This window comes from Saccostrea cucullata, unplaced genomic scaffold (genome assembly GCF_032062105.1).
Source record: "Saccostrea cucullata isolate Sc308-1 unplaced genomic scaffold, CSIRO_AGI_Scuc_v1 ctg3890, whole genome shotgun sequence".
Lineage (NCBI taxonomy): Eukaryota > Metazoa > Mollusca > Bivalvia > Ostreida > Ostreidae > Saccostrea > Saccostrea cuccullata.
This window is the reverse complement of record NW_026932342.1, coordinates 1-25,715: the sequence shown is the minus strand read 5'-3', so window position 1 is coordinate 25,715 and position 25,715 is coordinate 1. Positions and strand designations below refer to the sequence as shown.

The 25,715-nt window shown below is 33.8% G+C and overlaps 2 protein-coding genes across 2 annotated transcripts; both read left to right on the top strand.

Annotated features, from left to right (window-relative positions):
- The first annotated feature begins 14,731 nt into the window (after positions 1 to 14,731).
- LOC134234912 (uncharacterized) lies at positions 14,732 to 19,293 on the top strand. The gene is made up of 3 exons (XM_062716960.1): positions 14,732 to 14,793; positions 15,678 to 18,353; positions 18,450 to 19,293. The coding sequence occupies exons 2-3, from the start codon at positions 15,737 to 15,739 to the stop codon at positions 19,178 to 19,180; spliced, it is 3,348 nt and encodes a 1,115-aa protein (XP_062572944.1). The 5' UTR covers positions 14,732 to 14,793; positions 15,678 to 15,736; the 3' UTR covers positions 19,181 to 19,293.
- A 1,959-nt stretch (positions 19,294 to 21,252) lies between these two features.
- LOC134234914 (beta-1,4-galactosyltransferase 1-like) lies at positions 21,253 to 23,632 on the top strand. Its single transcript, XM_062716962.1, has 6 exons — positions 21,253 to 21,502; positions 21,737 to 21,927; positions 22,556 to 22,678; positions 23,003 to 23,098; positions 23,303 to 23,441; positions 23,525 to 23,632. The coding sequence occupies exons 1-6, from the start codon at positions 21,326 to 21,328 to the stop codon at positions 23,579 to 23,581; spliced, it is 783 nt and encodes a 260-aa protein (XP_062572946.1). The 5' UTR covers positions 21,253 to 21,325; the 3' UTR covers positions 23,582 to 23,632.
- Positions 23,633 to 25,715: the final 2,083 nt, after the last annotated feature.

The window sequence follows — 25,715 nt, the reverse complement described above, 5'->3', positions numbered from 1 at the left end:
TCTTTTACAATTTTTAAACAATAACAAAATAAATAGAATCAAATTGCTACTTTTTAACAATGTTATTTATTGAAATTATTTATTTTAGGCACACAGTCCTTTGAACTATATATATCAGATAGAAATGAACAAATCCAATCACATGGACTGTTCCTATGTATGTATGAATCAAAACATAAAATATTGTACTAGTAATTTTTCTTCTTAAGTTAAAATTTAGAATATTAATTATATATACATGTATAGTATATAACTGATAATTCGTTTTAGGAACAAGAGCAATATCTTAATCAGTTGTTTTTTAATGTTTCTGTAAAACTCTTTCTGTCATAAATTTCTTCTCAGAAATTTTAAAAACGTGTCCCAGTAATTCATTTGAACCTTCCCGTGTTTAATACAGGTGAGCTTGTTTGTCTATAAATTAAACGGTCCAGCTGTAGGATTTACCATGATGTCTATGGTTACCATCACAAAAGAACTTCTTTTAACGGTAGGAGTAAAATATATTGTATATGAATAAGATATATTTTTTCAGATATCTTAATCAAAATTTATCAATAAATTATTAATAATATTCCAACAGAATTCTGTTAATTTTTTGAAAAATATACGTGTATATCAACATATCTCAAATAATTTGGATAACTAATTTAGTTAATATCGGTAAAATTTTAGATAATTTTAAAAGGAATCTGGATTTGAGACGGAAGAAGTAAATAACGTGTTATTTTATAATAGAATGGCATTTTCAAATATAATGTACATCGATTCTTTTGAAAATATTGATAACAAGCTACTTATCTTCATGAAAAGCATTTCTTAAATATACTTATTGATTCTTTGCAGTTAGCTGGACTTTATATCTCCTATCTATTTCTTTTGATGCAATTTCAACTTTGAGTATTTCTGGATGATTTAAGCTGGACCAACCGCATTTGTATTTCAACGAAGTGGAGGACAAACTGACAATGTTACCTAATTCAAATAAACAATTAATTTACTGAAAACATGAAAAACCCTGATTCATACTCATATATTTATATTTTGAAATATATTCAAAAATGATACTAAAATATTCATGCAACAGTATTGTATTCAAGTAACTCTGATCACGAATAAAGGATAAATGATCCCTTTTCTCAAAATAATATATTTTATTCAATGTATTACAATTTATTTTTTAAGCTTTGTATCCTTAGACATAAGTTATCATTATTGATATCTCTCTTTTTCGAAATTGTATCAATTCTAAAATACCTTGTTTCGATAAAAAAAATATTCAAATAAATTATATATTTTTTTAGGTTGACTTTTCAAATCGTTGTATCAAATTAAAAGGAATTTGCTTGTTTCTATATTTTTCAGAAAAAAATGGGTTCTTTGACAAGGATCTTTTTATTTATCTGTTTGTATCTCTTTCTCTAAGCTATCTGACTGTCTGTCTTTTAAACTTCCGGAGCTTAAAGAAGTTCCCCTGGCTAGCTAGAAAACATAGTAAAACTCCAATAATTACCATTTATATAGCATAAGGGCATATATAAATGTTTAAGCAAGTGAAATCTCATTGTTCAGGAAATGTGGATGTGTGTTTCTCTTACATATTTCAAGCCATTTCTAAATTTTATATCATTAAAAGTTGCAACTTCAACGCTTAATGATACACTAGTGTGTATCATTACACACCTGTAGGGTCGGGGATCTATTAATGAAAATGCATTAATTCTTTGAGAATCTTCTTCTCTGTGGGTTTTAAACACAGTAACTTTATTCATAGTTATGATGAGCAACGGTCCTTCTTCAAGAATTGTGAATTTCAGGGCCCCTGGATCAGTGGTACCGTGCAGGAGGGGACTCTAATAATTATATACCAAAAAATGGTTTACTGCTTTGAAGTCTGTTTCTTGGTATAAATCAAACATTTCTGATGAGCAAGAATGCCTTTTCCAAAATTGTGAAATGTGTTGCCCAAGAGTCAGGGGTTCCTGAGGGGTAGAGGCACTAATAATTATTACTGATTTTTACTGATTAGTTGATATGATTCTGTTGTTCCCATACTCTGTCCATTTAAGTAACCAAACTAAGCATGATTAATGTCTAGATATAATGAGCAATGGTGTCTCTTTCAAAATTGTGAATGCCATAACCTCTTGTTTAAAACCAAGTTCAACTGTTTGAAAGTTGTTACGTGATGGTCAGGTGACCTGAAAGGCCCATGGACCTCTCGTTTAATGATTCTACCTGTCTTTAGAAATTGACATTACATTTCTTTTAAAATGAAGCAATGTATCAGATTTCCGTATCTCATTTTTCTTGATATATGCTTTAAAACTTATTAAAAAAGGTATGAAGTTAATTATGTGACGTGCTATTACAAAATGTCCTGATCATGGTCTTGGGATATTTTTCCCCTCATTAGATCATACAGTCTTTTGGCCAGTTCCGAATTTTGACCAGTTCCGAATAATTATTTATGAGTGTTTGAATTATGTGAAGTTTTGCTGTCAGTTCGGTTTCGTAATCGTACTTCGACAGTCGACACACTTTCACAATTCAACAAGTCTAAATCACGAGAATTTTCGTGATTTTCGGAACTCGTCGGCTTATTCGTAACTGGTAAAATAAATACCTATGTTAATTTGGTAAATAATGTTGTTTTTTTTTTGGGGGGGGGGGGAGACTGAACTTTTATGAAACAATATTTAATTCCACAAGTCATTAAACTACCTTGACAAAAAAACTTAGATTTTGAAATTATTTCCTCGTATATTTATAGCCCACCGAATCGGTTTCTTATCCGAAACTGGTCAAACAATTCTAAATATGAAATTTCAGTTTTCCTTATGTTCATATCATTCCCCCCTTAATTAAACAGAATATTGTTACACGTGCATTATAACTGCATCTTATAGTTATACTATTTAAGAACCTAGCAAAGTGCAATTATTGAAAGAGATGACCACATTTAGGGAAAAGCCTTTAAATAAATAAATGATGTTTTGGGGGTCCGTGTTTTAGCGGAGCGGATTGTGGAGAAATATTTCACTTGCGGATACAAGCACCAAATTTTGCATGAAGGTTCTTTGACTATTACTGGAATAAAAAATATCGTTGGTCATTCAAGTTTCGGCCATTTTCAAGATGGCCGCCACTTATTTCAAAATGGCGCCTGTTTTTATATTTTTTTTTCCTAATATTTTGACCGTTTCTCGGTAATACTTTTATTTTATTTTATCTTTTTAATAATAAAAGGGAACTTGGCATATGATATAATTTGAGCTCCATTTTATGATATACATACACTGCGCATGCGCTTAAATACAAACAAAAGCTGTTTTAATGACATAACTGACTTAATCTTCTGAACTGTGTATAGCTGCATAAGGCAATGCAAGGTAATCCGGACCCGAAGCAGTTGAGGTTATATTACACTCACATTTTAGTAGATCTTGGCATGATGCAGCAATTGCTTGCAAGAATTTCCAGTGTTGGACCCAAAATCCGCATTTTTTTTTACTCAAACCCAACTGGAAGGTGAGGGTAAAGTTAGCCACTTGCATAGTGACTGACCCCATAAATGACCAACCTGCAATTCAGTTCTCCTATCATCCTCTACAGAGCAGCTCTTTAATTAAGGAAGGGATCAAGGCAAGCGTCATTTACGTTATTGGCATTGCTGATCGTACATGATGACAACAAATTCTTCCAGTGCATTGATTAGAGGTTCCTTTAAATTGTCACAAGGTATGCTTTAGAATGGGAATATTTTTGTTGCGTTCTCAAACATATTCATGGCCTGCCATGCTGTCTTTTTACCTTTCCAAACAGAGGCCGACACTGTGTAACAACCTGTGAATGCATGAAAGAATGGTAATGCCTTTGATATGGTTCCAGTGATCTAATACCATCATAAATTGGTATCCATCGCAAATCCTTGCCCTTTCAAAATGTCATCCATAACTGATCCACATTTAATTCATCAGAAAGAGTTACACTAATAACAACAACGTTTGTATTCGAGCAAACCATGTATATGGCACGCCAAATTCACAAAAATGAGCTAAACATAGTTTCACAGTCGATAAACTAGGTTTATCAGTTGTAAACTATAGTTTACGGACTGTAAACTATAGTTAACAACGTTAATCTATATTTTACATCTGTAAACCATAGTTAACGCGATAATCTATGTTTCACAACCGTAAACTATACTTAACACTGAAAGCAATCATTTGCGATTGCAAAACATAGATTATCTGATAAATACAGTTTCACGATTTGTAAACTATAGTTTACAAACCGTTAACTATAGTTAACGATCTGATAAATATAGTTTCACGATTTGTGAAACTATGATTAACAACTCTTAACTATAGTTTACGATTGTAAACTATAGTTTACAAACGCGAATCTATGTTTATCAACAAAATCTATTGTTAACGCTTATTACAGACAGATAAATTTAGATTAGCATTCGTAAACTATAGTTAACAACCGTGAAATATAGTTTTACAGATGAAAACTATACTTAACAAATCGTTAACTATAGTTTACGGTTTGTAAACTATAGTTTACAGTCGATAAACCTAGTTTATCAATTGTGAAACTAGGTTAATCTCATTTTTGTGAATTTGGCGTGCCATACATGTAGATTGATCTCCGCTGCTACCACACGGTGCTGCATGTTTTGCATGTAGAAACATACGGGTGTCATGCAGCTTCGTCATGGTTGCAAAGTGGTATAAAGTTGGTATCTATAACTTTGTTAAAACTGAAATTATCTTCCTTTACTACAATGATAGTTGCGTCTATAATCGCGAATATAATTGCGTCTGCTAAAACCCCCCAAAAGTTCAGTTTTGTTCTTGTCACACTGAAGGAAAGTGTTCCATGACTTTGGTGGTCTAGTGTTCCCAGTTACTTTTCGTCTAGACCCATGCCACATTTCTTTTCAGTTTCTGCCTTAAAACTATCATCTTTCTGAACACGGAAGATAGTGTCTAACCTCAAATTACCTTTTACAAGAGAATTAATGTGCAGAAGGATAATGACATTTGGCATATTAGTTAAAATTTCAGGTTGTTTTGAATTGACTAATGACGCACTGTCAATTACCAGTGAATCAAATGTCAATACATTATTTGGCAACTTTTGACCTGTTTCCAAACTAGGCATCAATTGAGATTTAAAACCTTATTAAGAAACCATTTTGTGTGAGAGAGAGAGAGGGGGGTCCTTGTTTTCATGTTCAAAAAAATTCTTGTACATTGCATTGCCTACTTTGACAGAAAATAAATAACCTAGTCAAAAACGGCTACAGTCATCTTCAAAATTTGCCAACTTCGACTTTGAAGAATCGGATTTTTGTTTGGGATTAATTAAATACGCGAAATTTATTCTTATGAACAAGTTCATAAATTTAAACCTGTATTATCACCTTCACATACTCTTAAAAAGAATTCCCTATATTGTTCTCTCCCAATGTACCCCTTTTTAAAAAAAATATTTCATCTGCAGTTTCGGTTTCGACAACAGCTATAAAGTTCCAACGACTCTTCCTCAAATGGATTTCCCATTTCCAAAAATATACGCATAGCCCGATTTACTTGTGAAAAACTTTCTTGAGCAGCATGAGTTTCTTCGTGATGTTTTTCTTCTCGTGAACATTTCAACATATTCATGTGAACTCTTTTGTATTCTAAGCATATGTCCGGGTGCTTTGTTTCACCCAAAGGTGAAATGGTAGTCATCGAGCATATTTGATGTGACCAACGGCAATTCTTCTTTGTAAAGCCTAAAATCTAACTCTCTGTAAGACCTTACAAAAGAGAAGACAACGAGTTCCAAAAGAATTCTTGACCATAATCTAAATTGTGAAATCTTTTTATTTTGTTCTGAAATCAAAGGAAAATAGGTCATCTATTTCAATTTCATTGCAATTATCGAGTTCCTTTGCATTTTGGTCTGCCTATTTATCAAGTTATACAGACAGCAGGCAGTAATTTGACGATCTTGCCTTTGTTTTAGCGCTCCTTGAAGGATTATTTCACTCATTAAAATTAAAAGTTGCTTGAAAGAATATTTCACTCAGTTAAATTTTACGTTGTCTGAAGGATTATTTCATTTATTGAGATTTTACGTGCTTTGGAGGAGTGTTTCACTTCATGAGATTTAACGTTCCTTGAGAGATTATTTTACTTATTGAGGACTTTCAAATACAAAATTTTACTTGGTATTCAGGGCCACTGGATAGTGAGGGAACGCCTGCGAGGCATTTGTAAAACATCTGCCACAAGTTTTTTTTTTTTAAAATGGCTTCTTGCTACTCAGATAATATACTCAGTATTTAAATTCTACGATAGGAAACGATATAATGCGTTATAAGAAAATAATTTTGTCTTTAGGTCACCTGAGTAAACTCAGGTGTTAGGACGGGGCTCTATTGATCATATAGTGAAAAAGCATTAATTCTTTGAAAAACTTTTCCTTTGCTCCAGGGTTTTATGCCAATGATCCAAATATATATAATTATGATGAAGAAAGGTGCATCTAGGAAAATGGTTATTTTTTATTCCCCCCCCCCCGGGTCGGAGGGGGGGGGAGGGTTACATAGTCTGAAAATTAATTAATGATGTGAAATCTGCTCTTTAGTATAAATCAACTATTTTAGATAAAATTTGCAAAATTTTGAAATATGTGGCCCCAGGGTCAGTGGTTCCTTTGGGTGAGGTGCACAACTGGTTAAAAAGTGGAAGTGCATTTTCCCTTTGGTACTCTGATCTACCTCTGGGTATTAAATAAATAGAGTAAACATGCTAAGTTTATAATTATGATAAGCAATGGTGCCTCTTTCAAAATTGTGAACTATGAATTTCATGGCCTCTGGTTTAAAATACAAACCAAATTCAATTGTTTGAAAGTTGTTACGCAATACTCAGGTGACCTATAAGGCCCGTGGGCCTCTTGTTTTATTTATAGCATTCAAGTTGGAATATGATTTTTATAGTCTTTTTAAATTTTTAAGATATCTTTAAACGGCCATAGTATATTCAATTTGGTTGTAAAAGAATGTATGTGAGACCAAACTGCATGAAAATGTCGCCATTTTGTTTTGGTAGCGGCCATCTTGAAAATGGCGGAAATCGCGGTGGCCAACGATGTTTTTAGATTAAGTATTATCAGATAGACATCTGTGCAAAATTTCATGCTTGTATCCACAAGTTAACTATTTTGCTGATCGAAATTTTGATCAAAGCCGCTACACTATTTGCTCGGCTTGTATTTTTATTGTTTTATGGACTTTTGATCTTGAATATTGTTCGTTATCTCCATATGATTCATTTACAATTGTAATACATATAGATAAGGAGGCTTAACCGTCACTTGAGCATGTGGTCCACAGAATAATTTATACAGATAACATTCAAATTCCTGCACGTTTTATATTAAACTAAATAAAGCTGTTCTTGAAAATCAATCGTAACATACATGGTCGCATTTTTGCATTATGCAGCTCAATTCAATTCAGTTCAATTTATTTTCCTTATGCCATATGGCACATCAGACTGTATGATTCAATTAATTAATGTAAACAAAATGTACAGTTATGCATGCCAAGTTCAGTACACTTGTACATATAGAGACAAACATATATGGAACTATTCAAATCTCTCTGAGATTCAGTTATATATATTAAATATTTACATACATATTATATGATACAAACAATTAAGTAGTTCTAACCTTCGTTGTGAAGCGGGTTAAAGACACGGTTTTTTGAAATATAATTACTGTTTGATATATTGTATTTAGGACATTTTGAATTAACGTTTTTTCCCATGTTTACATACACTAAAAAAGGATATATATGACCTTTTATATTTGAAAAAAAACGACAAGTGCTTCTTCGCGTGATCTCTACATTCGTATTTCATCAGGATCCCCCCTAGCAAGTCTTCCTTTGGATTTCTACTCTCGAGTAGAATTCACCTTCTAGGAGAAATCTCAAAATAGAGCCAGATTCTCCCCTCTCTTACTCAGAGTAAGGTTTTTCCCCTTTGAATATCCTTCGAGTTGCTGCGGGTATCTTTCGTGTTACTGTAAGAGATGAGATTCTCCGATTTGGTAGGAACATAGTACGAAGTTCCCGCTAATATGATGCGAAAGAGGACGATTGTTGGTAAGGTGTTGTACGCGTACTGTCATCGCGCGATTGAGAAACAGTAAAGACCGTGTTCAGTAAATCCGTAAAGAGATTAAACGGTTAACCTAATCAAAAGCTCCACACTGTGGATTTTATTCTGATCAAATAATTTTATTATGATGTTTAATAATCTAATGCAGACAAACTCTCCTTTAGTCTATATGAATTTAATTACTTGTATAGTTGTAGGAAATCATCTTATTAATATCTAGTATCTATTAAGGAGGTGGGAAATACGGTAAAGTAGTTATAAATACTGTTTAAATAGACCCTAAAAACTCAGTTCGATTGAAAATTTGACGGACATAATTTATTTGCTTTAAAGATTTTCTAAAACATACATGTACAAAAAGGGTTTAGTCAAAATCACGAGACCACCTTATGAGCAATATTACGAGTATATAGGTAATACGGTATAATTTATTTACTTACGTCGTCCCCTCAAAATAAATTGATGAAACAAAGCTTTCAAGTGGTCATAACTACGAGCTTTAGGAGGTACAGGTAATGTACGTAATATAGAATTTTTTGTGGGTCAATATAATCTCTCTCTCTCTCTCTCGCGTGCTATATCTCATTCTGTATTATTTAGATAAAAGCATATAAATTATCCAATATATCTCTCTCCAGTTCAGAAAGTAGTAAATTTCCATAGTTTGACAACAGGAGATTCTAATCGCTGATACCTTATACGTGTATTCTATTTTCCATTTATTCCTCGGTAAGTAACAAAGACTGCATGTTTTGAACTATTAACTGTATATAATGCTACTAGATACATTGTTTCTTATGTAGTACTTGTATTAAGGATAATATTTTTGTTTCTTATATATGGTATTGAATGATTGATTGATTTGTTGTATGTTGTTTAACGTCCCTCTTGAGAATTTTTCACTCATATGGAGACGTCTGGTATTGAATGAAGTAATGGATAAAAATTAACACAAAGGATGTACTTTTATTGAAAACATGTTGTACTACTAACTAGTTATGTTATCCGTATTTTACTTAAATTAGCAAACAACATTTACGTTATTTTTTAAAAATCATTTTCAGCTTTGACAGCCAGGGTATGTTTGTTAGCTTGTTTGTCAGCTTTATTTCAAAATCTAATTAAATTTTTATTGTGATTTTAGAAAGAGGGAATTCAATTCTAAATAATTATGTAAATGATACTATAAATGATACAAAATACCTTGTTTAAAATTTAGAACGAATAACAAGCTTCCTCAAAGTAACGCAAACTAGAGGTACTGTGAGCAGTGAGCTTAATTAATGATACCCTGTCTTCCATATGATTATAATGGTAACGTCCATGTTTTGCTCTGGAGGACCCGAAATAAGTGTCAGATCTAAACGTTAAATAGAAGGTGCACAATTGTATAATGTAATGAAGAATCTGTGAAAGTTTCATGAAATTTTATTCACTGGTATAGGAGGAGTTGCTTTTAACTGATGGGTATCCTTCAATATTATAGAAAGAATAGTTGTGTCCTTGTTTTGCTATGAGAAACCCAAAATATGTGGTCAATCAAAAAGTAAAATAGGTGTACAATGGAACAATATAACAAAGGTTCTGTGAAAGTCTTATTAAATTTTACATAGTGGCATGGTGTTAGAAGAGTTTCGGATACCCCAAAGCGTAAGAGACGGACGGACATCTCGATCACTATATAAGAACTCTCATACGGGGTAAATGAGAGCATTACTTGTTTATTCTACACGTTGCCAATCTTTAGAAAAGTCAATATTAATTCGTAGTTAATTCAATTGACAATGGGATACGTAGATACGGAAAATGGAATGTCCTCTAATGGGGCGGAAGTGGGTATCCATGTAAAAGTGAATTTCTTTGTGCTTTCTATATATATATATATATATATATATATATATATATATATATATATATATATATATATATATATATATATATATATATATATATATTTTACAGAGAATACAAAATTAATATTTATTTCAGATCATGGCAAAATTGGAAAAGCTGCCACATCTGAGTGTTAACAAGCTTTTGCGGGATATACTTAATGCCCATTATCCAAATTTCAGTGTAAGTGATGATATTTTGTACTTTTTTTGTTGTTAATACATGTCGAGGACGATAGCTCTTTATTGAAGTATCGAAACGGAAATCCTCATCAAAAATCAGAATGAAGTAAGTATATATTTTTTAGACACCTCGGGCTCGCCGCTGACAAAACCTTGATGGGACAACATGTTTATATTTTATATAGAATGTACTTTTACAAAGTTCAAAAGTGCAGAAATTGGATTTAACTTATATTTAGTTGCAACTATACCGATTCGCATTTCGCGATATGTTTAATCGATGTAAAGATACCCGATATCAACGACCGGTCCATATCAGACCAGCGTGCAAAAAACTTATATATCCAACCTGAAGAAACACTAGAGATACTGTGAGTAGTGAGCTTACTAAAGGGTACCCCCGCATTCCATATGATTATAATGGCAAAGACCCTGTTTTGCTCTGAAAAACCCGATCATAAAGTTATAGACGAGGAGCACATTTGCATTATCTAATAAAGAATCTGTGAAAGTAACATTAAATTTTATTCAGTGGTGTAGACGGAGTTGCGGAAAAGAGATGGAAATCCTTCAATATTATAGAAAAATGTGAAACCCGAAATATGTTTCCGTTCAAAAAGTAAAATAGGAGGCACACAATAGTACAATGTAACAAAGATTCTGTGAAAGTCTCATAAAATTTCATTGTGTGGTAGAAGAGGCGTTGCGGATAAGCAATAGATACCCAAAGCCTAGCCTCACTGAGTGAAATTTAATGAAACTTTCACAGAATCTTTATTACATATTGCCATTGTGCACCTCCTATTTTACTTCTTGATCCGACACATATTTTGGGTTTCCCGGCCACAGCAAAACATGGACTTTGTCATCAGTTATAACCATATGGGAGGCGGGGGGTATCATTTAGTGAGCTCATTGCTCACAGTAACTGAATTTGTCTACGTATAGTGTTCCAACAACCTGATCAATACGTAGGGCTCACGGAGGGTGGAACCGGTTGACAGCAAATGCTTACTCTAAAAAGGCAAATGAGTCCACCCCCGTTTTCATGAGCCATCAAAAGAAACATCTTATGAGAAAAAGATTTATCTCGAAATAAGTCAGATACAGACGTTTTATTAAACAGCTGATCCCTTATCGTTTTTATTGACGACTCTTTCAAAATGATTCTTTAATTGAAATGTTACTTAATTGTATTTCCATTGTATTATTTGTGATATATGTTTAAAACAACGCAATAATTTTGACTGGTATAAAAATTTATAACATTGTAAACAAAAATGTATATGCCTTCTTATATTTTATTAATAGCTTGAACAAGTCAAACGGTATGAGTTAGTTACAACAGAAGTAAAGGATGAAATGGTAAGTCAAAAGAATTTTTTTCGGGGTGGGGGGGTCATAACTTTTCTCTTCAGATTCTTATATTTCTAGTATGGTCATGTAACGTCATCATGAAAAGGTTTTTTTTTTCTCACCAATAATATTGTAACAGAAATATCTATATTTTGAAGGTATTCATACATGGACCGCCCATTTTCTTCGGGAATAACGTTTATTTTTGCCTTGTCCCGTTGTAACAGAAAATATAATTTATACTAATTTTTTTCGAAAAATTGAAAAACTAGAGGTACTGTGAGCAATGAGCTCACTTAATGATACCCCCGCCTCCCATATGGTTATAACTGATGACAAAGTCCATGTTTGCTATGGCCGGGAAACCCAAAGTATGTGTCGGATCAAAATCTAAAATAGGAGGTCACAATGGCAATATGTAATGAAGATTCCGTGAAAGTTTCATTAAATTTCACGCAGTGGTATAAGAGGAGTTGCGGTTAAGAGATGGGTACCCTAAAGCGTAACAGACAGATGGACGGACGTACAGACAGACAGACGTACGGACGGACTGACATATCGATTATAGTATACCCTCCCACTTTTCAAGCCAGGGGGGGGGGGTATAAAAAAATCTTCTCACAGCTCTCTTATTCGTTTTATATATATTTTATAGTCGACCCAGTTCGTACTTATATCGCATTACTAGTATTTCGTTCTTGCATCGTACAAACCTTGTACTTAATTTGTCGAACAAATATCGTACATGTATGACGTATTTATTGCTATTCAGGTGAGTTGTATAGGGGGTGTGGTGGGTGAGGGGAGTTCGTCCTCCCCCCCCCCCCAATTTTTTAAATCTGTCAATCACCCTTCTTGTGTTTTGCATGTTTGCATGTTGTTTAACTTTTTTTTTTCACGCAAATGCTATATTATGTTTGCAGTAATGAAAATTATGATCATGCATACAAGGTGTATTTATGACATGTGTCATGGGTTTAAATTTTTAGATACGAAGACGGCAATTAGCTTATAAGGGAATTCAAACAGATTCAGCGTTTGTAAGTATACAAAATATGAAAAACACGGGAAACATAATTCATTATAAATGCATATTTATATAACATTTTTCAGTGTTATTTACAATTTATGCTATATAAATACACAAAGAAAAATGTACAGATCATTTTCTTAGTTCTGTTGTTATGAACAGTTCATGAATTAAACTAAAATATACCCCATCCCTAAAAAAACATAAATAAATGATGATTATTTTTTCTTACTTTTATTTCTGTTCAGAAAATTGATAAATTGTTAGAATTTGAATAGAGTCTCTAATGAATTTGATATGTCAAAAAAAAGTGTTCGATACCGATACGCACTGTTTAAAATCATTAAATATATGGAGATAAAGAAAACAACATTAAACTAGAGGTACTGTGAGCAATGAGCTCACTAAATAATACCCCCGCCTCCCATATGAATATAATGGCAGTAACCATGTTTTGCTTTGGAAAATCCAAAATATATGTCAGATCAAAAAGTAAAATAGGAGGTGCACAATGGCAACTTGTAATAAAGATTCTGTGAAAGTTTCATTAAATTTCCTTTAGTGGTATATGATAGGAGTTGCGAATAAGAGATGGGTACCCAGACCGACGGACGGACGGACATACCGATTACTATATACCCTCCCACTTTTCAAGCGGGGGGTATAACAATGCAAAATAGGAGCAGAGCAAACACTGCCCTCCAAGACATCAGAGGTGGGATCAGGAGCCATAGAGAAGTGAGCATCACATGCCGTGTTCTCCTTGTCACGATCGTGAATGACGGGGAATACTCAATCTCTAAAGTTCACCTTCTTCTCCATTTGAAGAAGAAGGTGTTGGTCCGACTACCATGGTCTAACAATTATTATGAAAAACGTCAGTCATCAGCATTTGACTTCATGATAAACTGTATTTGACAAGGTCATTGTATCGACCATAGAACTTAATATAAAATGATGACTTTAAAGGAATCTGCCGATACTGATTCTTGTTTCTGGTTTCAGCAGCTTGTTTGTCAATAACTTACTTCTTTTTAAAAACTGTTCACACTTAGAGCATGCTCTTGCGTATCGAATCATCTGAGAGATATAAACCCCGAATGCAGGTGGTGCATAAGCAAGAAAAGTTGACGACTGAAAAGAATCCAAATAAAAATGGCTTTGGTACATAAATCATTCATTTCCTTATAGACTTGGAGTCTTATTTGAAGAAAATATTTATAGACACTTATGTTTCTTATAGGTAAACGATGAATTTGGCGACAGTGATCTTTTGAGTATAGGTGATAAGGTAAGAATCTCTTTAACACTTCTTTGAAGTAGAACTTTATATGAAGCATGTCTCTACTAGTGTAACGACGAAAAGTAACCCCCGTAAAATATTGATTGGGGGTCATTTTCTACCTTGACCCTTGGTTAATATAATATAATTCAAAGTAAAAAATGACCCACTTTTCGCAGAAATTATGGTCCTGTGGTCATTTTTTTCTCCTCGTTTCTCCGCATGGCGCTGTGGATAGAGCGTCTGCTGTAGAGTCCCGATGTAAGGAGTTAATCTTTACATCACTGGTTGGAAACCCACTGTGGGACGTGGAGACTGGTCCTTCAGATAAACCGAGGTCCTGTGTCGCAGTAGCTGCTGACACGAAAAAAAATTCACTCAGTTCAATGGCCCTGCATGCCGAGCATAGGACAAAATTTGCAGCTTTCCAACGGCAAGTGGATGGCGTATCCATACTAGTGAATAATTCTCAAGAGGGGCATTAAACAACACACGATCAATCAATCTATCAATCGTTTCACCTGCAGTACATCAACTATAGATGCTATAAACGTCGAAAAAGACTAGTCTTATGATTGATTGATTTATAGGTCTTAGGGGGTTCCGCGTTTTTGTGTGTGTCTGTGTGTGAGTTTTCTTTTGTTATTACTGATACTTTCAAACTATTCATTTTAGCTGCTAATGCTACACGGCCGAGATTTGTTATCTAATTTCTCTACAGGGTATAAACAAGAATTGAGAAGTTAGAATAAATATGAAATACAACCATCATATCATTTTAGAGCGAAAGTAATGCAACGTTGGATAGCCATAACGACAGTGCATTTCTTGAAGAGGCTGGTACAGAGAGTCACATAGGTAATCAGTTTCTTTGTCTAGTCGTGTATTTTGAAAAAAAAAATTTAATTGAAGGCTCAAGTGGGATTTTTCTTATCGAAATTGACGGTTGTCTGTCATTATTGTTGTCCTTACGAAGTTTTCACAAAAATCTGGAGGAAGTGAAGGGCCACGATGGTTGATCAAATCTTTCAAAGAACATCAAATTTTAAGCCAAGATGAGTCATATTTATATGGAATCATTATCGGGTAGCTTACATTCAAGCTTTTTAAATCATAACCCCTGGGGAAACTATCTGTGGATGGGTAACAGCAGGACAATTAGTAACTTTAGAAAGCAGTGCAGCCTGTGGTATTTTTTTATTTAACTCAATTGAGGAATCCAAGTTTTACATTGAAATATATAGGGAAAATGTTAAAAATCTTTGTTCTCAAAAACCAGTGTGCCAGAAAAGCTAAATTTTACGTGAAAGCATCCAGGGGTAGTGTAGTTTCTCAATTGTTAAATCTTGACCCCCTGGGGTAGTGCGGGACCAAAATAGGGAATCCAATTTTTACATTGAAATATACTAGTATAGGAAAAATGTTTAAAAATCTTCTTCTCAAGAACTACTGGGCCAGAAAAGCTTAAACTTATGTGAAAGCATCATTGGGTACAGAATTGTAATATCTGCAAGCGTTTAGAAAAATATTGCAGAAAACAAAGTGGGACATACTGACAGACAGAGGGACAGACAAAAGGACATACTCAGAGGAAACATAACCCCCATCCCACCCCCCGGTTTCACCGATATGGGACTTTTACATCTCCTGTATTTTTAAAAACCATTAAGTCAATTGATTTTTGTAATTTTTAAACATGAATTGAATTTATTAAGAGTTTTTTCTTTCTTTTCTGGCTCCAGTTTTTTCAGAAGCAAAGATTAACAAAGAGACAAAAAAAAGATTCATAAAAACAGAGTACATGTACTTTCATATGGCCATTGAAAAGCTGAAGAAAACTGACATGATCCTTCTCACAGGAAACCCTGGCGACGGACAATCAAACGTGGCATATCATTGTGTGAAGCAACTGTCACAAACACCATGGGTTGTATATACTCTAGAGGATTTATTTAAAATCGGTCCACAAAACAATTTAGCAATACTGGTTGATGGTACATTTGACCAAATTTCAACGTCGAATGATGCAAAAGAAATGCTTCAAAGGCTTTCCTTCATTAGAGGCCGCAATGACTCCAACAAGATTATAGTAGTGATGCAAAAAGAGGTCCTTAATTACTTGAGAAACAAAATACGTGATGCAGAATGGTTGCCTGAAAATGAAATTATTGATTTTTCAAAAATACATTTATCAAACGAGCTATCATTGAAATTTTCTGACAAATTACAAAGGACAGAAACAGAAGATACATCTGCGGTTCAGAATTCCTATTTTAAGATGTCCTGCTCTGATAACTCCCAGCCAATTGAAACACAGCAAGAATGCTTTAATACGAAATTGAAAATTTACAAAAAACATTTTAGAAACATGGAACAGATGCCTTTCATGGTGCTTTCCTTTATTGCAATGAACGGTGTTTTGAATATCAGATCTTTTCAAAGGGGCCTTCCTGACGAAAAATTCCTTGAAAATCTATCAATACTGCTTGGCACAAAATGTATGAGGACACAAGCAAATTTAATGTATGAACTAGCACAGGCTTTCGAGGGCGTATACTTGTCGTACGAGAGTCGGTATCGTGGCTACTTTTATGTAAGTAAGTGTATTCACGATGCAATTTGCAGTGTTCTATTTGAAAAGAATCCATGGAAATTCATTGAAATGTGTTCCTTAAGACATTTATTGGAAATATCCGCAAATGTTGAGCGCAAAAAATATATCTCCAGAGACATAATAAAATGTATCATATCACGAATTCTTTGGGAGCTGAAAGTTAATCCGTCATCTGAACTATTTCAATCCCTATGGAAATTTGATATTTGGGAAGATGAAATCTTTCTCGAACTTATAGGCAACAGGTTTTCCCTTTCTGTACAAAATATGAGCGAGACTCTACAAAAAGAATTCTTTAGTTTTAGTAGAACAAATAAAAATACACCCCTTATTTCGTTCTTGTTTTTCAATATCCCTGAGATAATATTTAAACGAGTAAGTAACATACGCCCTATTCGAATGGAAATAGCTCTGGACGAAAATCGCCATGGATCCTCAGACATAGAATTGTGCATAAATAGATTTGAATCTTCAATAAAATATAAGCCAGAATTTCGATGTTTCAGAAGACATTTGAAAAGAGCTCACTCTGAAGAGACTTTATCAAAGTATTTAGTCCTGAATCCCAGCAATCCTTTGTTCTGTATTCAAAACAAACCAATTTCTAGGTGCTCCATTTGTAGATTAGATTTAGCTCTAGATACACAATTAAAATTTGATAAAGAAAGATTTAAATCATTTAACGTTTTGTTCTCAGAAATGAACGAATACAAAGAATTGACATCACACAATATCATATGTGAGTTCTTTGGATCCCAGGCAAAAATTAACACATTTGGACACAGTTTAATAGAAGAGAAACTTAAAGCGGAAAATGAAAAATATATATTAGGAGGTGTTCACGTATTAGGTTCAGAGGGACTAAATTGGTTGAAGACGGCCTTCCATAAAGCTGTTCAATACGGGGGAAACGGAAAAAGGGAGATTATGAGAAACATAGTCATAAAAACATTTGTTCGCAGTCATGGAAACAAATGCAAAATTAATTCTATATGGATTGGTAAAAGTTGTTTAGGGAATAAAAAGGCAGAAGATACTCTTGTAGTGATACACAAATCAGAAGAGCGAGTTGATTTACCTACAACATTTCTTGGACTCTCCTTGATTGTTAGAAGTCACAGAGAAGTAAGCACGGAAGCAAAAAGTTTGCTGACACACGAGTTAAAAAGTCACTCAAAGATTTTAGATATAAAAGATGGAGAAATAACTAATCTTTTGAAATCTCATAGTAATATTACCCTTATAAGTACTTCAAGTGTGCGATCCAAAAAATATGGAACGGCTCTCCAGGAAGTGGAATATACTCCTTGTATTGTAATTTACTGCATGATAAAGGGAGTTATTCCCGATGGGGAATCCAAATTTCCATCAGAAATTGGCGGACATCCTGTAGATGTTCGTGAAGGATTTTGTAGTTTTGCAAATAACGCTAAACCATTGCAAATCGGTGACAAAATATATTCCGATAAATCTATGCAATATGGAACTTTAGGTGGATTTGTTGATATCGATACAAATTCAAAAGGTTTTATCACCTGTGCCCATGTTTTGTGTCCCGTGGAAATCTTGGAACGTGGAAATCACTCTCATTACTTTCGAAGACAAGAGCATTACGTCTTTGATACTTCAAAAAACGAATCACGGGATGAACCGATTGGAACTGTTCTGCGGGGAGTTATTGACCATAATGATCCAAATAAAGTGAGTGTTGATGCAGCTATTGTCAAAATTACGACGAGGTGTCCAGAAAATGGAAAATTCCCTAATCAAGGCAGGATGCAATTAAAGCAATTAGAACAAGCTGGTAAGTTCCTTTTTGAAACTAACACATTTAGTAGCAGTTGATTTATAATTATTTTCTTTGTGTTGTTTCATTTTCTATGTATATTGTAATTTTCAGGATTTACAGATGCACAAATCCCTAATTTTTCCAATGGAGAGATAGGTTTTATTACGACTTCCAATATGAAAGATTGCGTGATAAAGTTTGGAGCAAAGAGTGGCTTGACGGTTGGTTTTCTACGCATGGAAAATGCGCATGCTATGATTACGAAAGAAACAAACATTGTTTTAAGATATTCTACTAATTCAGATGACGCATTCAAATTTAAATTATTCAAACAATATGAAGTATTTCCAATGATAGATGAGAATACTAAAAATTCGCCATTCTTTGAGAAAGGTGATTCTGGGGCATTTATTTTCATGATCACAAAAGAAAATCCTCCAAGACTGAAATGCATCGGTTTGGGTGTAGCAGTTACATCACATGGATCTTGTATAATGACGCCCATTGAAGAGGTTTTACAAAGCTTGAAACTCGGTGAGGAAAGTCTGTCTAAATTTCAGTCGGAAGAAAGCGATGGAGAGGAGAACGTTTCAAATATGGTGGGACTTGATACTATTCAGAATATGATGACCAACATGACAGAAATACTGACACAAAATTTCACCTCGCAATTCGACGAAATCCGTTCTGATCTCCAAACTAATGGAGAATCGGTGAAAGAGTTAAAAAATGCAATGAAAACTACAAATACAACTCTTGAAAATATTCAACAACAAATGGACAAGAGTAGCCAAGATATGAAGGAAATAAAGGAACGTGTTTCAGAACTTGAAACCAAATGATAAATTTCTTACTATTCGTGCAGAAATCCATTCTTGTTCGAGCATATTTAGCCAAAAACAATTTTAAGCGCGAAGAGATTTTTTTGTACAGGTTTGAAATTTTAGTTTATCTTAATAACAATGAATTTCCAAATTTTTTTTTAAAAAAAACTTGAAGTTTAATAAAATGCACTGATATGGTTGTATAGACATGTAAATGATCAAGGTTTTAGTTTGTTGTACAATCTCAAATTGTTGTTTCATATTTGTAGAACTCGTATTAATAAATTGCACATGATCATGATTATTTGTCAATCTTGAACTTATAAGCTTTTGTTTATTCAACAAGTTCAAGTAGAATTTTTTTTTTGTTTAGATATACGTTTCTGCATACTGAAACTTAACTTTATCACTAATGACTAGTCAGTAAGAGAGAATCATCACGTCTGACACATTTGGGATTACTAGTAGTTTGCGTTGACATGGGTTACTGCTTGGAAAGTTTTTATTATCGTCTGTATACTAATGCAATGAAATGTAGAAATAACGAACAAGAATCAAGCTCAGAGATCTTCTGAATGAAGGATACGGAGATAACGAACAGTATTCAATATTAATGTCCATAAAACAATTCAAAATAGGAGCAGAGCAAACAAGGACCTCCATACCATCAGAGGTGGGATCAGGTGCCATGGAGGAGTGAGTTTCCCCTGTCGACCGGTCACACCCACCATGTGCTCTTTGTCATGATCGAGAAATAACGGAAAAATCCGTCGTTAATTCAGTGTATAAATAATGGACTAACAATTAGTATGAAAAAAGTCAGTCAGCATTTGACTCAATGTTAAATTGTATTTGCAGACAAGGTCATTGTATCGAACAATCATAACCATAGGGGTTTTGCAAGTTTTTTTTGTAATGTTGAGCTTTTATTGGATTCAGAGCAAAAAAAAATTATTCAAATTTATACTTCCAGATATTATATATTACTAAAATTCAGACAAAAATATAAAGGTTGATTATTTATTGGAATACTGGTCCAATTATACTTCATTGGATTTATTTTAGACACAAATCTCAAAGAGAAAACTAAGAATCTAAAATTGATTATCAAATATTTGACAGACTTTTAAAATCTGGAGAAAATTCTCAACGTAAATTTTAATGGAATTTGTTCATTTTATCAGAAAGGTAAGAAAGGGACATGTAATTTGTGCATCAGGAAGAGGAGTTATTGCTACTTGATATTCGAAATGAATTTTAAAAATGTTATAATATGTGATAGATTGTTTAGGACTTAGATCAAATTCTGCAGTTTAAAATGCGAATCTGCACCAAGTGTTAACACTGAATGAATTAAAAGAAATAAACAATAAGTTAAAAGATTTCTATCATTAAAATGACCGATATAATGGTAAAGATTCCTGATCAAAGTATATCACTAATTTAAAGGTCCAACTTATACAAAACGTGTGTAAACAACAAATTAATGACAGCCTGTGCAATGAGTTCAACATAGCCTAATATAATCAGTGATGTTACCGAGGACCACGAGAAGAAAACTTGTTTTACGAAAGATAAATCTTGTTTTATTGTGTATATTTATGATTCTTCTGGTTAGTAATGGAATATTAGACAACTCATCCATAGTAAAAGATGAATCAGTCCAAGAATTAAACTACAGAGACTATATTGGTCATCACGGACTGTTCGGTTTGTATTCTGAAGGTCAGGAAACTTTTGGTTCAGATTTTGAGCCAACATTCAGCGAAAATGGAACCTACAGGAATCGTATTGCCCTGTGTAATGTAACAAGGGAACAACTGAGTAAGTGTTTAAATGATGCATAAAGATCTTTCAACAAAATTAAAGATTTGCAAGCTTTTCCAAGTAAATTTCCCAAATAACTGCTGCTCTTTCTTGACAGGACACTATTCATTTTATCACATCTTTAATATTCTGCTTCCAAGGGGTTGGTAACAAGAGGTTATCCTTCCAATTGCTGAAAAAAGGACTTTCCTTTCTTAAGTAGCTCAAGAAAACCTTTATCTTTGAGTCATTTAAAGAAATTTAAAGCTTTGGCTATCGTCTTTCATATATTTATATTTTGCAGAAGGCCGTGAAGAGATAGACACCCGAATCTTAACTTTCTCAGTGCTAGAACGAATGTTTCCAGATCATCGAGGGGGAAGATATCGACCATATCATTGTAACCCTTCATCAAGAATCGCCATCATCATTCCCTATAGGAACCGTGAAGCTCATCTGAAACGTCTCCTCCTGAATCTCATCCCTAAGCTTCAAAGGCAGCTTCTAGATTTTACAATCTACGTTATAGAACAGGTACTTTTGAGAGCATCGTCAGATCTCAAGGGTTTCATCTCTGTTTCACAACAATGTGTATAACGGAGAGAAAATGCTTAAGGGATTCGACATTGCTTTAAGGTGGGGAATGCAAATTCAAACTACAGGTATAAAATGGTTAACATAATTATTTTGTCTCTTTTCGGTTTTCATTTTACTTTACATATGAAAGTAATTTTAAATTATAATTCTGAAAAAGTTGGTATCTCACAGAAGGAGAATGAAGCGTTTAACCGAGGAATGATGCGTAATATAGGATATGTAGAGGCGAAGAAGAGATTTGATTATGACTGTTATATCTTCAATGACGCTGATACTATCATTGAAGATGACCGGAACCTGTTCAAGTGTGGTCAAGATTTTGTTCATCATTTAGTTTCTGGGGTGCGGCGGTACAATTATAGGTAACCGATCAGTCATACTTAATTAATGAACCGAGTATCATAATTTAAAAAAAAACAACTTTTTTAAAATGATAATTTTTAAAAAAAAATTTAATATGTTGACGGTGCGACCGTTAGAGCGAGCGCAACTCTTCTGTTGTTTTAATTTAGATCGGGCTCATCAAACCGCACGTGACATTTGGTGCGTCTAGATTCTGACGTCACATGACGTCGTATGTAAGTTACAAATACCAAGAAAAAACTGAACAGTGCTGAAAGTTAATGAAAAAAGTTACGTTTGCAATTTATCTTCAATATGTATCCATTTAATAAAGGCGAGTAAACTTTTTGTTGAACATTTGCCGTCATTCTCGCGAGAACGCAACTTTGCTAAGTGATGCATTGTGGGTCAAAATTACTGCAGCAAAAAATTCTAAGGAATGAATGTTCAGTAGTCCGAATTTTCTCTTCGCCCAGGCGTTGTCGTTAGAGCTCGCAGTTACGAGCGTCGCTTCGCGACGCTCGCTGCGCTCGCTTTTAACATTAATTTTAGTATCATTGTTTTAAAAGAGTAATAGAACCTTTGCAATATATCAATGCGTTTTTTAATCAAACATTGCTTATAAAATCAAGCACCCTAAATACACAGCTTACCATACAGAGGACTGCTCGGGGGAGTAATAGCAATAAATGACCAACAGATGATGACACTGAATGGATACTCCAACATGTTCTTCGTCTGGGGAGGCGAAGATGACAATCTGTTTGATAGGTAATAGCTTTCTTTGATAGGTAAAAAGCTATTTATAGTCAGAATCGGTAAAAAGCTATTTATCGACAGAATCCGTAATAAGCTATTTATAGACGGAATCCTGTTTCTCTTTGTTACATAAAAGTTTTAAAATTTAAGAAATTCAAAACTGTCTAGAAGAATCTTGATTTGTTCCAATCAAATCCCCTGTGAAAGCGAGTAGCTCCGTAGCAACAGAGCTGATCCCCGAAGTTTCACCTACGGAGTAAACTCAAGTGTGAAATCTCACTAAATTGTAATAATGGAATCGTGTTCGAAAAATTGTTCGTATTTTTTTTTCTTCAGATTTATGGAGAGTAATTTATGGTTTGATAGAACAGATTATCAAGACGGACTCGTCACGACTTTAGCACACAAAAAAGACAAGAAGTTTGTATCTCGGTATGTTTTGTGCTAGCCAATATTTTTTCCTTGGTTGCTTATATTTTTTTTTTATTCTAATTTTTCATAATTCACATATATAAATGTTAATTTATAAAATCATTTGTGAGTCTGTACCTTTTTTAATGGTAAAAAAAAAACTTGTTCTCTCTAAAAAAAAAAAAAAAACTTATCAAATAAAAATATTTCAAAATTTGCAACCAGATATAGAACCCTTACAAAAACTAGACACTCCAGGAAATTTGACGGCGTTTCCAGTCTGCAATATGAATTAATACTCGTCAAATACAAACCTCTCTTCGTGTGGATCGTTGTCAGTGTAAACCAAACGCTTATAGACGAGGTAATTATTATTCATATAGGCTCCTTTAAATCTTAATATCCCAGGCTTTAATTATTTATCAAACAAAATTTATTATTTTACAGGAATTTCAAAGAAATGCAGAGAATCATCTGAGGAAATATACACTAGAAAGTCCTTGAAAGACTACAGACGATGGGCCTATTTTAGTACACTAGACAAAATTACTAAATCGCCACAAAGGAATATTTTAAATAATTCATCACTTTTTCAGAACTTGTTTACCATGTTTGAAAATATGTATATACATGTAATTGTGTTACTAAAGCATTTTAATTTTTTAACTACTAAACGTTATTACGTTAGCTGGAAATTAATTATTTCATAGAAAATAAAAACGAAAAAATAGTGCCCATGCTTCTTTTGGAGGAATAAAATCCTTTTATTTCTTTGAGCTTCTGTTCTTTTTGTTTGTACTAATGAAAAACTCAGAAAAAAAATTAAACCTTTGAAAAGGCTGCATTTGACCCTAGAAGAGCATGCAAAAGCAAGTCAGTATGGTGTCTTATCCAGGGGCGGATACAGGATTTGTGGTTGGGGGGGGGGCGTGGATAACTTTGTTGAGGCAAGGGGTCTGGGGCCGCCTTAAGGCCCCCAGTGGGTCTAGGGCGAAGCCCTGGTGGGGGCCCAGGGGGCGAAGCCCCCGGAAGCTCCTGGGTTTTCGTGTATTTAGAGTAAAACCAGGCACAATAAAAATGCATATTTTTCAATTATTTTTGTTAAAAGTATATAGCATACAGAAGATAAGGAAACTTAATTTTGTTGGCAAATTTATAAATGATAACATGTTACAGTAGTATTAATTAGTCTTTTACACATACATGCATATTTGATGTATTCCTTTTAGACAGGATTATTGTTGAAATGATTTAAGATGTCAATTACTAATTAGGTCTTTCCACCTTTCTGTGGAAAGACCTCTTGAAATGCTTATGTTTATTATTATTAGGTCTTTCCACCTTTCTGTGGAAAGACCTATTGAAATTGTTCTGTTTATTATTATTCTTCTCATTTATTATTTTTCCGCCGCATGTTTTTTTGTTTGAAGATATATCGAAAAGATTTATAGTCCATAAGAATGTACTCTGTAAAAGATTATTGCAGTTCACCCTGCGTAAATGAGCCTTGACCCCTTTCGAAGTTATTGCCCCTTTCGCAAGAAATTTTTGTTATCGCTACTTCTCCGAAACCATAAACCGCAGAGATTCCAAACCTTTATTAATGTTTACGACTGACTTAGTAGACTCTCCAATCAAACATTGCGAAAGGATTCGTAAACTCCTATAATGAATTATTGCCCCTGAATGTTTGCAATGTTTACAAATATCAAGAATTTTTCTAAAACGACAAGGCGTAGAGACATGGGACCAACTGCAAAAGATTCATTGACCTTTGACCTTAAAATGGAGGTCAAGGTCGAAGGTCAAGGTCATTCAAAATATGTAAAATTACGCATTTTTTATAGCTTTTTTGTTCTTAACCATATTCTAAACATCTTTGCAACTTTAGTATGTACTCTTAAAACCATTTTAGAGATTCCATGCGTGTCCCCTAAAATTGAAACCTCTGAAAGTTAGTGCCCCTTTCAGTGTAAACCCTTGTTATCGCTACTCCTCCGAAACCATAAACCGTAGAGGTACAAAACCTTCAACAATGTCTGCGACTAATTTAGAACACTTCTCATTCCATTAGTGCGAAAGATTTCCTAAACATTTTAAGTAGTTACTCCCCCTGCAAGGTTATGATGTTTACGAAGAACTAAAAACTTCTTAACGACAAGTCATAAAGACATGGGCCCAACTGCATGAGATCTTCTGACCTTTGACCTTGAAGATTAGGTCAAGGTCAAAGGTCAAGGTCATTAAAAAACTAGAGAAATTGTCGATTTAAGCTTAAAATCCAAATGACCTTGACCTTTGACCTTGATATTTGACCTCGACCTTTGACCCCTTACTCAAAAAGTAATAAAGGAATATTCATTACCTTTATCTACATTCAGCTTCAAGTGTTAATCTCAAGTTTATCTCTCTCTTTTCTTTTTTTTATGACCTTGACCTTTGACCTTGATAAATGACCTTGACCTTTGACCTCTTATTGACCCAAAGGTCTCAATCAAGCTTAAGGTCGTTGAGGTATTTGCAACTCTTACTCTAACAAATGCTTATACCTCCCCCCCCCCTTTAAAAAAAAACCAACAGCAGCATAGAAAAAATGTGTACAAGTCAAAAGTCACGATATATCGACATAAGATTTGGA